General features: G+C 39.6%; 2 protein-coding genes across 2 annotated transcripts; both read right to left on the bottom strand.

The window, feature by feature from the left end:
• Positions 1–107: 107 nt before the first annotated feature.
• Positions 108–6,282, bottom strand: LOC119425680 (regulation of nuclear pre-mRNA domain-containing protein 1A). Its single transcript, XM_037693223.1, has 7 exons — positions 5,916–6,282; positions 3,423–3,552; positions 3,118–3,224; positions 2,766–2,857; positions 2,442–2,568; positions 1,338–1,513; positions 108–229 (listed from the first exon to the last, which is right to left on the bottom strand). Exons 1-7 carry the CDS (start codon positions 6,064–6,066, stop codon positions 131–133), a joined length of 882 nt encoding a protein of 293 aa, XP_037549151.1. The 5' UTR covers positions 6,067–6,282; the 3' UTR covers positions 108–130.
• Positions 6,283–7,147: 865 nt separating this feature from the next.
• Positions 7,148–15,115, bottom strand: si:ch211-199g17.2. Its single transcript, XM_037693222.1, has 12 exons — positions 14,929–15,115; positions 13,541–13,573; positions 13,386–13,463; positions 13,151–13,293; positions 12,950–13,069; positions 12,802–12,859; positions 12,326–12,667; positions 11,922–12,058; positions 11,713–11,829; positions 9,243–9,300; positions 8,828–8,893; positions 7,148–8,746 (listed from the first exon to the last, which is right to left on the bottom strand). The coding sequence occupies exons 2-12, from the start codon at positions 13,548–13,550 to the stop codon at positions 7,590–7,592; spliced, it is 2,286 nt and encodes a 761-aa protein (XP_037549150.1). The 5' UTR covers positions 13,551–13,573; positions 14,929–15,115; the 3' UTR covers positions 7,148–7,589.
• Positions 15,116–16,639: the final 1,524 nt, after the last annotated feature.

Here is a 16,639-nt window from a genome sequence, read left to right as displayed (position 1 = left end):
TGTTTTACTTTTAAATTAAAAGATGAGCTTGTTCACACAGAGCGCGTTGAAGACACTTCAGTTCAAAAGTCCTCCAGTTTTTCCAGAGACAAGGATGACCAGCTGGAGAACATGGGGTGGGAGTCTTCAGTCATTTGGAAGATTTGTAAAGTCCATCTGAGAGATTATTCAGACGTGAACGCAGCTCTTTCCGGACCTGCGACACCCTCGCCAGTTTGCGCTTGTATTCCTGAAAAAAAAAAAAGAAGAAGTTTCTTCAGGTCAAACCACCAACAGCTTTAATTAGCAAAGTTGTTAATTATAGGAAATAAGTTGGATGACCAAATATATGAAAACTAAATGCCAACCGTTTCATAAAACATATTTTTGTCACAAATACCCTCAAAACAGTATGCACACAAATATTATTGAAGCATGTATACTATCATTGATTTTATGCTGGCAATATTTTCAGCTGTCATTTTTACAATTACTTCTAGGTCTAAAATGTATTGTGAAAGTAATCTGGTTCATTAATAAAATACCTGCTTATTTTTTAACTGTCTTATGTCAAGAAATCTAAATTATGGCGAAACTGCATGTGCAACAAGAAGCCTGTGCACAGACTTATGATTTTAAAAGTACAAGGATAAGTTTTACTCTTAAACAAGAGGTTACTGATGATTGATGTGTAATGTTTATTTCCTGTTAGGTGAGCTGTTCAGGTTGAACTTTACCATCGTCACACATTTCAGAACGATTAAATACCCTCGTCTAATCCTAATCATTCATTACTCAAACTAAATTTGCTTTAAGTTTTCCTCCTATCAGATCTTCTGCTGATCTGAGCTCAGTTTAATTCTTTTCAAGCATTTTACTGTCGAGCGTCGCATTTTAAATCCTGGTAGATTCTCCCCGATTGTGGAACACTACAATGAGCAGTAGCTGCGAGCAAAATAAAAGCACTGACAAAAATCATTTTGACGTTTTATTTTCACTTTTTTTATTCAACACCTTGAAGAGACATCTGAAATACTTTACGTTCTTGGATTCCTGTGGATGAAGATTGCAGCGTTATCACCAAAAGAAGCGCAGGGATGACAAAATCAATCATTTTTTAAAGATGGATCAGCGAGTTTACTCACCATATAAGCAGTGCAGACACTGAACGGAGCGAGAAAACAAGCTAAAGAAATTACGTTCTCGCAGATGTGACAGTTTAGTTTTACATTTTCCAGCTATTTCATGGAACAAGCTATGAAATGTAGAGAAATGAGTGTAAAGCTTGGGAGTTACTCCTAAACTGAATGAGGCAGACAAGATGAGATATTCAACGATGAAAGATTAGTGATACGCACTTCAAGTTTCAGCTCATTCTGCACCAAACCATCCTTCTGGCTCTGCAGGAAGACCGTTAGGGTGCGCGTGAGCTGCCGCCTGTCGTCGATCTCAGCTGCCAAGCGCCCGCTGTAGTCCGCTAAAATCATGCAGGCATCCTCTACCAAGCGGGAGAGCCGCTCGCCCGATTCTCTATCTGAAGCAGAGAAAATGAGAGGAGATGGAGGTGCAAAGCTCAGTGGAGGGCCGTGAACGTCTCCTTCAGCTCTGATATGATGCAAGTGCAGCGTCAGGATTCAGTTTGGTTTCTTTAGTTAAGAAAGAGGCACCCGTGCAGAAATCAAAGACAATAAAAGTTTGTTTCTTCCAACACACTGAAGATGTTTTTCAGCTTAATAACAGTGACCTGTACTGTTGTTAATAAATTATTATAAAAGATAAATGATTACAGTGGATTTGTTTCAGACTTTTATTGTGAAGGATTAAAACAAGTCCTGTGGATTCTGCACCATGGACAGAATCAGCTAAAATACTGAACATTATTTTGCAGTTAGCCCAAGAAAAGTGGCTCATAACCTTCAGATACATAAAATAACAACAAATTTAACTGTTACAGTCAGGTTCAGGTGTACAGCGGGGTTTACTTTATATGGATTAAAACAAGATTAAGATTATTTTCCCCTTAACATGAGACGTTTATCTGTCTCCTCAACTGTGACCCCAATACTCATCCACAAATGGTACAAACCTCATTGATGATCATTTTCTTGGCTTTTTTGACAGTTACTGTAAAGATACATTAAAAAAGTCCACTTGTGTTACCATTCCTTGTCTTCTCATCATGTAGTGACTTACAGAAGCTCTGAGGTGATCGTTTCTACTCCTCTGCTAGGAGACTTGAGATTATGACTCTTAATCTGTTATAAAAACAATTTTCTTTATAACTCAGTGCTACATTAGGTTTGTGGGGGGTAGAGCATTAGACAGAAAAATATTCCGTCCGTAAAGTGCTGAATAAGAATCCGTCAAAGTCCACGTCAAATTAAAAAGCCCCTCTTTGCCACAGAATGGCTCCGATACGCTGCAAGGAAAACCGTGGAAACCTGAGAACTCAACGTGACTACCTGTGATTCTGTGGAGGAGTGACGTGTCCTGCACCTCCGCAGGAAGGGACGAGATGCGCTGACGTAGCACAGAGTCGCTGGAGGCTGCGTTCTCCAGCTCCTGCAGGGCTCGAATCAACTCTGCTGTCTGAGATTAAAAACGGAGAGAAGTCAGGGACGAAAATAGAGAAAGAGGCTATTTTAATACGACTCATAAGCCATAATAATGTCCCCTCTAATGACTAAAATAACACTAGACGACACTTGAGTGGTTAAAATTCAGCTCTATTGACATCTCACATTTATGGCTACATCAATTTTGGGGCAAAATTATGAATAAATCACCTGTGGGGGCTCAGCAGGGGATCTTTGGGAGGTAAAACCATCATCAGGGTGGATCTCCTCATAGGACCTCTTCTTAGATTTCTTTTCTCCATCTAGGGATTAGTAAGAAGAATCACCAAAAGAAACCAAATACAAGTTTTGCTTTTTTAGGTGACGGAGGAGCAACGTTAAAGCTTTGCACAATCCTGCAACAAAGCAGATAAAAAAACAATAATAACTTAATAACTATTTGTCTTTTTAAGAACCTGACTGTGCAATTTTAAGTCTTGTTGTCACTCAGAAAGAGGGATGAGATTTAAAAAAAGCCCCACTTCCAGTTCTGTACATGTTAGCTGGGTTGTAGAAAACTTACACAGGACTTGTGAGAGCTGCTCCAGCAGGTTGTTCTCATAAACAGCTCTCTCCTGCCAGATGGACAAAACCCGACCCAACTGTTTCTTGCAGCTTTCGTCCCCATCTCTGGACAAGACCACACAAAAAACAGATTCTGTTTAAAACTCTTCCTAAAACTTGTCAGGAGTGGCCAGAAGAGAAAAAAAAGAAGATGAAATAATCCATTTCAATGATCTTTCACAAAGTACGTCCAGCCAACAAGGTGCTCTTCACCATTTTCTGGGTCTGTATATTTTAGCGAGTTATAAGTGAATAAACCCTGACCTGTAGACGTGTTTGAATGCATCCACGATTATCGGTGCAAAGTCTTGCGTGAACTCGGGTCCTTTTCTTTTGCTGTTCTGAATGACGTCATTGGCCAAGTACAGGAAGGTCAGTTTGCGCGATACCTGAGCTGTGAAAATTCAAAATGCACAGAAGTGATTTATCAACACAGCTGTCAAACAGCAATTTAATCAGGGAATTAAGTGCAAGCAGCAGATCAACATGTGGTCAAAAAAATGAGTAAATCCACTTTGGCTACATGTCAATCCTACGTTGTTTACCATTTAAAACAAATATCTTATCTCGTGATTTTACTTAGTTTCATCATTTTTGCTTCAGGACAGAAAATACAGTCGAGTCGGTACAAAAAAGTGAAACAATTCTCTCATTTTTTGTTCATTTTTCTACAAAAGAGCAGGATACAAGACTGTTTCCATTTATGGACTAATGATGTGTTTGCTTTTGTTGGATGAAGGTGAGCACAAAGATTGCCAGCTTTATTCCCACTGCTATCTAAACCCAACCCTCCTGACACAATGTCCCAAAATACAACATCCACTTGAGATATCATTAAGTTGTTGATGAGCTCCCCGAGGAGAAATCCTGCTGCCATTATTAGCCACATAAACATTATATTGCCTTCATCCATCCCTCATCTTGAAGAAATATCTAATGCATGATCATTTGGTGGAACAACACCCTTATACTCTTGTCACTCAGTGAAGTTGGAGTCAGCCTCGTCTAGCACTAATCTGCAGTGTTGCTAGATTGGGTGGTTTACTGCCAATTGGGCGGTTTTCATTCTGATTTTGCAGGTAAAAACTGCTTTGGGCGGGTGGAGATAATTTGGGCGGATTTGGAGTCAGATCGGCGGTTTTTGAGTTAACTTATTAAACACATTTTAAACAATCATTTGTCATTATTTCATAGCAAAGCTCCCCTGACCTTTCTCCATCACTGATTGGCTATTGTCATCTGCCAGGGCGTTCACAACAGAGAACTGGTCCAAGTGGCAGTTTTAGTAGACAACTCGTTGAGTGGGCTGACCCGTTGCGGCGGTACGGCCGAGCGGCCGCCATATTGGATGTGGCAGAACTGCTGGTCAACTGATAGAAGGAAATGGACTGAACTTCATAAAGCACCGTTCTACAAAGTGTTTTATGTTAATGCCTGTCATTCACACACACTAATATATTTAGACAACAAACAGGCACCAAAGACAACATTTATAACTTTTAAAGTGATTATTAAAAATGTTTACCCCTTAAATGTTTAAGCACTAAACCAACATGTATTATTTTGAGTGTTTACAACTACTAACGTGTGTAACACTATTACTGTGGTGATAAATATAGAAATAATCATAATGAACATTTAATCTGTGTCTATAATAACCAGATCCTGAAATGTGACATCTTTATTTTCTGAATAAAGAGAACAAACGTTCACATTTAACTGGTCATATTGGTGAACATATAAACACTAATATATCTTTATACGGGGTGGGGGTTTTAAGAGACTATTGGGCTGGAAAACCTCAACTCTATCTGGCAACACTGCATGGAGGTAGCTGGAGTGAGGACAGAGAGAGCTGGAGGAGGATGACTCGCTGTGGAGACCACTGGAGGGAAAAGCCAAAAGAAGTTTGTTTAGCTTCCATACTATGCCCCGTTTCAGACAAGTTTCGTGACAGGATTTAAGGTGGATCTGGTCACCAGTGACCAAAGCAAGAGCTTTGTCTGCATCCTCGGCACAAATCTGCGCTTGTTCCCAGTGCAGGTTGAACTCCACCAGGGCTCTCCCTTGTGTTTGATCCTGTTCCTGGTGTTTATGGACATGATTTGGGAACTTAATGGACTTGTATCTGGAAGTTTCTAACTTAACTCTACACAATGAGGGCTTTGAATTCATCAACTATATTCAAAGACACAATCAATTCACTGAATATCTTTACTGTTTACTTTGTGTAACAAAAACAAACTCAAATCTTACAAATCTACAGCTTCTTTAAAAGAAAACATTTAATTGGGAAATATATGTGCTGCTCCCGCAAAACCTCTCCCCCCCCCCCCCCCCCCCCCACACACACACACACGGCAATTAAAATCTCTCATTCTATTTTAACCTAAGGTAAAAAGTTCAAATTAAAATCCCCAAAACAGTGAAGCCCTGTGATGAATTTTTGCACAAATAACTTGTAATACTTAATACAAATGCCCAGGACATTTATTCGTATTCACCCACTTCTTGGGAAGCTTCTAGTGAATTCATTTCACCTTTAACACAAGCTCACCTTTAATAGTTTAAAAATAATCTGATTTATTTTTCACAATTTAAAAACACAGCAGCTTTAAAAATAATCTACAGACGCTTTCTTTACAAAACTCTAAAGTATGAAATGGGAAATCGGGTGAAAAGTTAGCTTTAGCCGGAGCTAACACGCTCCTGGACTCTTCCAGATGTTTCTGACCTGCAGAACCAGTTCAGCCTTACCTTTCTTCAGTTCGTTGAACCACACAGCGACGATAGTCTTCGAGTGTTTTCTGTGATGGATGAGCCACAGCGACAGGGTTTGCACACTTTGCTGAGAGTTGCTAAGCTCGGATAGTTTCTTCTCTAAAGCCGCCTCGGAGAAAGCGGACATCTCGACGAGCTTTAACCGCTGAGAGTCCACACACTGCGGGACGCAGCTTCGGGTTCGCCCCAGAAATGTCTTCGCCAGTCGGTTAGGGGGACGCAACGACGTCTGCCATTCAAACTAAATGTTAGCTCGCTGCTTCAGAGCCTGGTTTGTTCATGCTAACCAATTTAGCATCGTCCCTCCTGGTGGTGCGCTCAAGTTTCTGGCTCGGCTGCGGAAAGCAGCTCAGCACATGGTTCCGCTTTCCGTTTAAATGTTGCGTTCAGGTTTTTAGTAAAGCCGTCTAGTTTTCAATATTTCACTATGTATTGTGCACTATTTCATTAATTATTAATAAACATTATGCATTTTAGAGTACGTATTGGGCCGCAATTCTCTAAAATGCATAATTATAGGTTAATCTCCAAAATTGTGTAACTGGGATTGTGTACAACTTCGTTCCACCTCACGTACCACGTGATGCGAATGACAATAAAACCTACTTGAACTTGATTTCAGGCTCACATGGTGAAATATTTTAATATTTTTATGTTTTCATAGAAATCAAAGCAGAAAGACAAGAGTTCAACAGTGTTTTTGTTTATTGTATTTGTCACATTTAATACTTGGTGGAGGTGACAATTTTGTAATTCTTTCTTTAAAAAAAATGTGTTAAATTTTAACATCTTTGGCCATTAACTGGATGTTTAAGTTACATATTTTAAGAAATAACTAAACACTCAAAGCAAAAAGCAATAAAAAAAAAATCAAATTGCATAAAACAACTGCATCAACGACCAAAAACAAATTTGCAGCTGCACAAAATCAGAATAAAGCATGACTGAACAATTATGACTAATGCAAAAAGTTGCACCAAGACAACACTGATATTAATTCAAATTAACCCCTTTTTTCCCCAAACGTGTAGTATGCAATAAACTTCACAGTAAAATCGTATTTGCAGATATAAGGCGAAGCTTGCAGATGAATGCAGTCACATGCAAAGAGGTACAACCTGATCATAAAGTGAAAGCAGTAAGTGTTTAGGAACTAAACTTTCCCTGAGATTCATTTGATTATGAGCAATCTGATTTGTTTACCTAAATGCAAACAAAATTCAGTCATACAAAGATAAACGAGTTTTCAGCATGCATCTATGAGTGTTTGGTAGAATTCAAATAGCTTTTCCCCGTTGTTCAGTCTTACAAAACATTAAATAACTTGTTTTATTTTTAATAAATGGTTTTATTCTTGCATAGCTAAATTGTGTAGTAATTGCACTTTCACCTCTACTACCTACTTGCTCAGGCACCTTTAGGATAATCCTTCACAGTCTGGCCTTCAGTCAATTAAATGGTTTCCAACTTTGGAGTTAGTCAAATAAAAAACAATTACTTTATATAAAACATTTTTGGTCCTAAAAATGTCACTATAGCCAGAACCCTTTCTATGTGTTCTATCTGCACGATGGGAGTCCAATTCACAGCAATTGTTTAGATTAATTTGCATTTAACGTTAAATTTTTAAATGAAGGAGAAAAAGCTTGATCAGTTGGGACCCCAAGTTCTGAAATAAACATCAGAACTGGCACCGTAATAAACCGCTTGTCCAGGTTGAATGAAAGCATTTGGCTGCATCCAAGCCCCCCAAACATCCCCACTACTGGCTGGATATGTCCCATACGAGCCAGGGTTAGTACTGGGTCCAGTATTCTGGCTGTTCACCCTTAGGTCTACATAGCCGGCCTGTCCGGCAGCAGACTGTGCCACATAACTCTGTGGGTGCATGTAGTAACCGTTAAAGCTGAGCCCCGAGGGAGTTTGTCTCGGTTCAGATTCATGAGACCTTACTCCATGCTGTGAGGAAACGCTGCGGCTGTGCACCGACTGCGTTTCTACGTTTGTCCTGGCAGCTTCTATAATAGAAGCTACATCACCAGGCAGGTCTCGATGGGCCCACATGCTGCCAGAACCAGAGTCGTTCCACACCCTCTGTTGATTCTGATGGTGATAATGTTGAACAGCAGGGGGGGTTGTGTTGTCATCGCTCTGTCTTGACCCGTCCACTCTCGTTTGAACTGATGCTGAACTGTGCCACCCGTCGGAGCCGCCTTCTTCCCGTCTGTAGTAAGAGTTATAAGGACACTGGGCCTCATCGTGGGACACGGCAGGAAACAGTCCCTCGCCCTTTGCCTGGACGCCTTCATTTTGCCAGTCTCTGAATAGGCTCTGAGCACCATGGTGTCTTCCATACGTTCTTCCTGTGTGTTCTTCTTTGGTCTCAGTTTCTTTTGCAGACTGGGTAAAGTGGACACCGTCAGCGTCTTGAAACACGGTGACCCTGATGCCCGTCCCTGGTATGAATTCATCAAAATCTACATCTCCTTCGCAGAGATCTTGCTCTAGTTGAGAGGTCTGCAAGTTCGAGGACACTTCGGCGTTGGCATTTTCAAAAACTGCAGAGTCACTTTTTAACTCTCTGTCCCCTGGTGATAAAATCTGCTCCAGGTCAGACACAGGTGATGTCAGCTCGAAGAGATTGTCTTGATTGAAGGAGGTCCTCTTCAGCAGCATTGCACCTTTGTGAAAAGGTAAGCTCACATTGAACTTGGTATTGGTCTTTTTCTTCTTCTTCTTCTTCTGTGGTTTCTCTCCTTTTGCTTGATTTGACATCACTACAGTGTTCTTCATGGGCTTGGTGACACCTTTAAAACAAATATAAGACATGGGATCAAACTATATATAATATATATATTAAAAACAGAATAAACTGCAGAAAAACACACCTTTGATAGCTTCCCTTTTTTTCTGGACATTTGTATTTACCCATCCATTCGACAGCATGCTTAAACCTTAAAAAATAACAGGAACAATACAAGGGATATACAGAGAAATATGCACACAAAGTACTTTAACTATCAGATTACTTAACACAGTGAAAAGGTTGTATTTAAGAAACATCAAACAGAACGGTGATAACTTATTAATAAAAGTCCAGAAAATATGTCAAAGGGATTAAATGCACACGTGTAACAAACAATTAGATTGAACAATTTTCAAAATAATAGTGACAACAGCAGTAGGAGTTTCAGAAATAGAGTTATACTTACAAGTCACACCTCAAAAGCAGAGTTTGGAGCGAAAGAGGCAGAAGGTTTATGGCCAAGTGAAAAGAAATGTTTAAAAATAATCTGTACTTACACCAGTGGTAACTTTTGCCAGTGATCTGCCTACAGAAGGACTCTGGTACATTTATTATCTGGGAACACGAGATATTTGAGACAAGTGCATAAAGACGAACGTCATGCATGACACACGGAGTGACGCTTTATGGCGGACCTGGGAAAAACTTCACAAAACATTCAGTTTGCATACAAATCCTAATCATGTTCCACAGTTTGTCTGGGTAACATTTTTAACTGTTCCTGGCTCGTCGAAGTGAAATTCTGTGAACTGGATATAAACTCGCTCCCATCTTCTACTGTTTATCTGTGATTGGGTTATAGAGGTAACAGGTCCAGGAGAGAAACCTCAACCTCCCTTTCCCCAGCGACACTTGAGAGGCATCCTGATCAGATACCTGAACTACCTCAACTGTCTCCTTTCGATGTGGAGGAGCAGCGGCTCTACTCCGAGCTCCTCGCCCTCTCCTTAAGGTTGAGCCCGGCCACTTTACAAAGGAAGCTTATTTCGGCTGCTCATTCGTGGGATCTCATTCGATGTTAACAAGATGTAGGAATTCTCAGAGAGCAGTGGTTTTCTTGTTGCACCTTTGCCATTTACACCTTTGTTGAACAACGTTCTTAAAAACGGCACCATCACGAAGCAGAGGAGCTCCTTCAGTGGTAGACTGCTGTCCCAGCCCTGCTCCATCAGGAAGTCCTTTGTCCCTCAAATCAACATTTGACTCCATACAGTAATAGAGAATGTAAATCTGTGGTACCCCAGACACTCATGTATGTATATATACATGTACATATGTCAATACATACATGTATGTATGTATGCTTAGATGTGCATGTATTGTATGTTAATATTGAATGTAGTACTCCCTACCTACCACCTTGCATATGTGCATTTTGTCTTTTTCCAAATTTGTGTATTCTGCTTCTTTATCGATTCTTTCATGTGTCTTTTGTATAATTAGAACATGATACTGGATGCCTTGAATGTCCCCCTGAGATTAAGTATGTATCTATCTAAAACTGTCAGCTCTCCTGGACTGCTCTGTCTCTGAAGTCCCTCTGAAAAGGACAACACCGGTGTGGAGTTTCATCTATCTGCTCACAGTTTACCTGCAGACTTGTGGAATTTAAAATTTAGGTACGATTTAAAAACGGTTTTCATACTGATGCGATTCAACAGCTGTTTGAGACCCTCAACTTTTTTTTAAGCCATGATGCACTCACACAGCCTACATTAACATACAGTAATCCAACACGGACACAGATGTATTGTGAAAATCAGACTGTGGCAGATTTTTGTTTTTCAAATCGAGGTGACACCAACATGCACCGTCTGGCCAAAAAAAAAAAGTCACCACCAAAAAAAAAAAATATCTAACACTAATATTTTGTTGGACCGCCTTTACCTTTGATTACATCATGCATTCACTGTGACATCGTTTCAAGAAGCTTCTGCAACGTCACAAGATCTGTTTCCATCCAGTGTTGCATTCATTTTTCACCAAGATTTTGCATTGATGACTAGACACTAGGCATGATGGGTGCATCACTTCACCTGCCTCTCTTCTTACCCTGATGCTCCCATCACTCTGGAACAGGGTCAATCTGGACTCAGACCACATGACATTCTTCCATTGCTCTAGAGTCCAATCTTTATGCTCCTGAGCAAACTGAAGTCTTTTTTTCCAGTTAGCCTCACTGATTAGTGGTTTTCTTAAGGCTACACAGCTGTTCAGTCCCAATCCCCTGAGTTCCCTTCACATTGTGTGTGTGGAAATGCTCTTACTTTCACTACTAAACACAGCCCTGAGTGCTGCTGTTGTTTTTCTTCGATTTGACTTCATCAAACGTTTAAGTGATCGCTGATCACGAATCCACGATCAGTCAGGATTGTTTTCCGGCCACATTTCTTCCTCGAAGACGATGGGTCCCCACTATCCTTCCAGTTTTTAATAATGCGTTGGACAGTTCTTAACCCAACTGTAGTAGTTTCTGCAATCTCCTTAGATGTTTTCTCTGCTTGATGCCAATTATTTGACCCTTCTCAAACAGACTGACATCTTTTCCACGACCACGCCATGCGTCTGTCGACATGGTTGTTTAAGAAATGAGAAGCAGCTCATTGCACCAGTTGGGGTTCAATAACTTGTTGCGCTGAAAGATAATCGCTCATGCAGTAATTATCCAATAGGAGGCTCGTAGCTATTTGCTTAATTAAATCCAGTGGCAACTTTTTTTTGGCCAGGCAGTGTATTTAGTTAATTAAAAAAACTCAAACTAAATCCTTAAACTCTTGACTTTACAAACCTTTATCACTGTTTAAATGCCAGACTATTATACCAGTACTCAGTAAATGATAATTTTGATTAATAATATTAATCCACTCAGAAGCTCGTTAAATACAGATCAATTTCTAAAGGACTAACAAACCTTTAAGCCTCAAATGTAACGATGCAATAATCAGTGCTGCAAAGAAAATCTAATACCGTCGGCTCTCCTCTGCCTTCCTGTTGCTCCACTCGGTCAGCCAGTGATTGGAGAAGCTGGAAGTTGGCTTCGGTATCTTCATTCAAAATGCTGACCAGACCGGGTTGATTTTCTATCTACAAGAAGTCAGCATCAACCTGAAGTTACACTTACGATTGTATTAATTGCACGGAAGACATAACTGTGTTTGTGTCCAAAACTCTCTTACCATGTAGTTGGACAGGTGGGAATAGCTGGTCAGGTGATCAAATATGTCGTTTTTGTTGGATTTGATGCGGCAGCAGTGGCACAAGAAACCGTACGAGCTGCCATTTTCACTTCTCAACTCAGCTACACAAACAAGACCTGCAGCAAACGTGTCAATTAGCTTTTGCTTCTGCTGTACTTTGACTAATTGGGATAATAATTAGCCAATAATAAGAGTTAGATGTGACAATCAACACCCCTTACAGGAAAATACTTTAATATATATATATATATATATATATATATATATATATATATATAACATCTAACAATTTTAGAAGAAATAAGGCAAAAAGGAGAGATGTTCTACTTCTTGGGAGAAAAAAAATTGACAAAAAACTCTTACTCACTTTAATCTATACTCACCAACAAGAGATGTGCCTCCTGAGAAGTCTCCAAAAAAGTTGTTGTTCTCGGACAACACAGAGGGCTCAGGAAATGCCGGCGTATTCTCCAGCGTTGATGTGCTTTTTAAGCGGACCTTCGATTCAGGAGTTTGACGCGCAGGAATCAAAGGCGGAAACTCCGTTTGTGGGAAAATCTCGTACGGTTTCACATCGGCGCTGTCCGACACCTCGGACGCTCCTCGCCGATTGTGCGCACGCAGAACAATCCTCTCCGACTCGAAGGGATAGTGCAAGGACGTCGCATCTGAAAAGCTTCTCGATGGACTCTGCTCGTCGCGTAAGGCGTTTATCAGAGCTGCTGCTGTGGTGTTAAAGAGAAGGAAGTCCATTCACGCAGAAACAAAGCGCACACAAACACATGGGGCGGCAGAAAATAAAAACTGGAAACAAGACAGCAAAGGTTGAGACGGCCAGTTTCCAACAATAGTCACCAACCGTTATCTTCACTCTCTGTAGCGATCTTCTGATAAACAGCATCAGGAACTTCTATTAGCTTTGTATGAAAGACGCAGAAAGACATGAGCACACTCGCACCATTTTTCTGTATCCAGCTACAAAGAGGCTTATAGTGAAAATAACAAACCTGGACATCGCCTGGTCCCTCTTTCCCCTCCAGCATCTTCGCCAACTCCATCAGTGGCCAAGCCAGCTTGGACAGGTCCAGCTCCTGCCATTTAGATGATAAATGGGGGTGACGGGTTTTCTGACAAAACAAACGTTTCCTGTTAAACCACAATCCGCAGCACTACCAGGTCTCCAAGGACTTTTCTTCAGTGCTGCTTACGATATAGTTGAACCGGTGGTGACTTCCCAGTATGTGGTTCCGGATATCAGCTTTAGTGAGTCGACAAACACACACTTCACACACGTACGACGTTTCTCTGTCCGCTGAACCCACGTTCACACACTCAGTGATGCTGCTCAGACCTAAAGGCACACAAAACAAGAAAAATGGTTGACAAAACAAGAGAGTTATGGCTGACTGCCCGAACACAAAACAAGGATTTGGTGCAACAAACCAATGATGGGTTGTAATCTGCTCTTGTTGTTCAGATAAGTCTTCAGAGAGTCGAACAGCTGGCTTCTGCCTGAAAGCTCTGCACAAAGAAAATACATCTAATAAATGTTTATTTCCTAGGATGTAGATGGTGAAATATGCCTTTTATCTCCTCACCTGGCTGCATCCTGTTAATGAGGAAAAAAACTCCTGTACAAAGAAATCAGAAGAAACAATTAAATGTTCAATGAAAAAGACTAAAATAAAAGACTCCAAACTAAACTTGAATATAACTATCATAAATAAATGAAAAAAATAAAAGAAAATGGAGAGAAATATGCTAAATATTTGATACATACGCATATAAAAAGAGGACTTTCTGATATTTTAAGTAATTTATGGTCATTGTAATTAAAACAACCAGACTCACAACCCTTTGTAATGAATATTTTGTTACAGCGGCTATTTTTGTACCATTGTTATAAAGTCTTTTACACACACAGATTATGATCTTGCGTTTCTCTTTTGGAAATAAAATAAATGTCAAAGTTGAAAGATAGTCAAAGCCTTCCATCACAGTTGGTTATGGGAGGAAATGAATAAATAAAACCTCTTCTTGGTTTGAGCCTTTTTTCACAAACAGAAAAACAAACAAGATCGAACTAAAGGTAAAGAAACATCATGGTCTATCAGTGTTTGGAGGAAGATTTTTCCTAAAACTGTTTGAAATAAATCATTAAATAGAAACAGCCCTCAAACAAATATAGGCATTGCTAAAGTTGTTTTGATCAGAATGTTTCTGTGAAATCGCTTTTTATTGTTTAATCAAAAAATGCTTATTTTTATTAGTTTATGACATGTTTGAATAGTTACTAGATCGAAATACTTTCAGCCATGGGAGGAAATTACAAACATTACAGTAATATTAAAGAACTTAGAAATATTTCATCTCAAATGCCTGTAATGTGTCGATTCACACTCCGACCACCAGGTGGCGCAGCAGCACCAAACTACAACAAAAAGAGACGGAAAGTCTTAAAAACTAATATTTATATAATCAAATTCCAAAGCCATGTTTCAATATCAGATATTTTATTATCTATTATTTTGTTATCAATATAATTTCTAGTTTAAGGTAGTAGTTGTGTCTTTTTGCAGTTTCTGCGTCACAAAACCTGACGAAAGAATTAACATTGAACTGTGCGGTGAATGTGGACAAACTGAATAATTATCACGGCTTCTTTTCTATTAATCTTCGGTTGAGAATTAGCATTAACTAGCGATAAATGAGTTATATGTTCCTTCAACCTCAGAACTCACAGACCTCACCTCGCTAAGCTGCACTTTATTCTCTGGAAGTTTCAAAGATGGTCGTAAAAAGATGAGTTAACTATAAAGCCAGTCTTTTTAACCGTCGGTCGTTTTCATGTTTAGTGTCTGCTCTGAAAACGTAACTTGAAGGCAGTAAACTCTGCTAACCACAGCGAGGCTTGACGTTAAACTCATCAGCTGAAGTAACTCCACAACAGAGCTTTGTTAAAAAGTAGCAGGCTAAAAGTACTTACTTCCGCTTGTAGTTCGACTGTTATCGTTAGCAACTTGATCTCTTCGCTGCTACGTCGAAACTTCCTGAAGTTCCTGTAAAAAACAGTTTGGCAACACGTTGATACGGGAGCGGCGCCATAAGTCTCAGTCATGTGAACAAGCCAGGCAGCATGCGCGTTTTTTGTTGCGCAACTACCCCCGACATTACGGTACCGGGTTTTAAGGGATGCTTTTCAAAATAAAAGTTTTGTTTTTTTTACATCCGGTTTTCTAAATAAAAATAAAATGTGAACGTGTCATTGCATGGTGCTCGGTCTATGTGTTAAGGTGATGATCAGCTACTACCACACCATATGTTTGCTTAATATTTGTAAAACTGGCTGAATTATAGTCATTTTTGTGTTCCCTTAGATCAGGGGTCTGCAACCTTTCTGATCAAAAGAGCCATTTCTGCCCCTTTGTTCACTAAATTAAACGTGTCCGGAGCCACAAAGCCTGTGACAACTGCAGATTCTCAACTGGTGGCCCGCGGACCACTTTAACCTAAGACCCGAACTCTTGCACAACATGCATTATTAATTCCTATAATGTCCACATGTGGATGCCAGGTCATAGGAGGCTAAGTTTGTTGGGGGACACTTTTCTGGCCAGTAAGGTAGTTGGGTAGGGTAGTTTTCTGGCCATTGTATGGTTTTTAACATTTATTTATATTCTTACATTTTAAGACAAAATAAAAAAAACAAGATTTTTGTAAAGAAGGAAAAATATGTTCTTTCCCAATTTAACCTCCTGAGACCCAAGCTCTGGTTTGTGATGCATTTTTCATATCTCCTAGATATTTGTGATTAGATGGACCGGATTTGTGTATAAATAAAGCTTCCTGTTCGAACAGGAAGTTGTATTTTGTTACATGGTTATGACATACTTTGGTAAAAATAAAAAAAAGTCCTCAGATGGGGACAATGGGCTTATTTTACAGCATAACACAACATTAATATGGCTTTACAAAGGGTAAAACACTAATGAACAGAGTGAAGTATAAGGTACAGCAAAGTCAAAATGTAATGTCCCCATATGTTGACGCAGGGTCTCGGGAGGTTAAAATAAAAAATATATATAACAATGAACTATGCAGGTATAGGTAAAAAAATAAAAATAATTGTGGAAAAATTAAGTATCGTACTTCGAATAAATAAAGTTAAAGTATGTTTTACTCCTATTGGTTCTAGTATTCAAATATTTGCAAAGGAAATGACAGAAAAACTGCTAAAACTAGCCCTTTTTGTTGTTCTAACAACCAATAAAATTCAGTTTTATGTCAGTTTTGGTCAAAGCTTGAAAGAGCCGCTGCAGAGGGATCAAAGAGCCGTATGTGGCTCCAGAGCCGCAGGTTGCAGACCCCTGCTTTAGATAAATTGGCTGGGATGGCCATCTTGAATAGGACTGTCTCCATAATTAATCAAATATGTACTCTTAATTATTACTATATATGAATTTTTTTTAAACATCTGTCCATTGGTTCCTGAGATATTTTCCTAATGCTGTCACAAACACATAGACACAAGCACACTGGCAGGTGATATCAAGGATTCTTTGAGTTTTAAGGTCTACCTGGAAAAAAGCTGGCCATGATAAGGTCAAAAGTTGCTCATGTTAAACATCTAACACATCACACTGATAGAAACTGAAGTCTTGAAGTAAATTAACCATTAAAGTGTTCAAGCTGATTCT

This window comes from Nematolebias whitei, chromosome 19, assembly GCF_014905685.2.
Source record: "Nematolebias whitei isolate Nwh7 chromosome 19, NemWhi1, whole genome shotgun sequence".
Classification (NCBI taxonomy): domain Eukaryota; kingdom Metazoa; phylum Chordata; class Actinopteri; order Cyprinodontiformes; family Rivulidae; genus Nematolebias; species Nematolebias whitei.
The sequence above is the reverse complement of the archived record's forward strand: the minus strand, read 5'-3'. Positions and strand labels throughout refer to the sequence as shown.

Bases quoted from the DNA above. Each gene is read 5' to 3' on its own strand.
- si:ch211-199g17.2 (XM_037693222.1), bottom strand. The intron at 13,294-13,385 runs GTTTGTTGCACC...GTGTGCCTTTAG, and splicing joins CAGATTACAACCCATCATTG to GTCTGAGCAGCATCACTGAG. The intron at 8,894-9,242 runs GTAAGTACAGAT...TTATTTTTTAAG, and splicing joins TGGCAAAAGTTACCACTGGT to GTTTAAGCATGCTGTCGAAT.
- LOC119425680 (XM_037693223.1), bottom strand. From the start codon at position 6,066: ATGTCCGCTTTCTCCGAGGCGGCTTTAGAGAAGAAACTATCCGAGCTT. The intron at 3,553-5,915 runs GTAAGGCTGAAC...GAATTTTCACAG, and splicing joins GTTCAACGAACTGAAGAAAG to CTCAGGTATCGCGCAAACTG. The intron at 2,569-2,765 runs GTGATTTATTCA...TTTTAATCTCAG, and splicing joins CCCCTGCTGAGCCCCCACAG to ACAGCAGAGTTGATTCGAGC.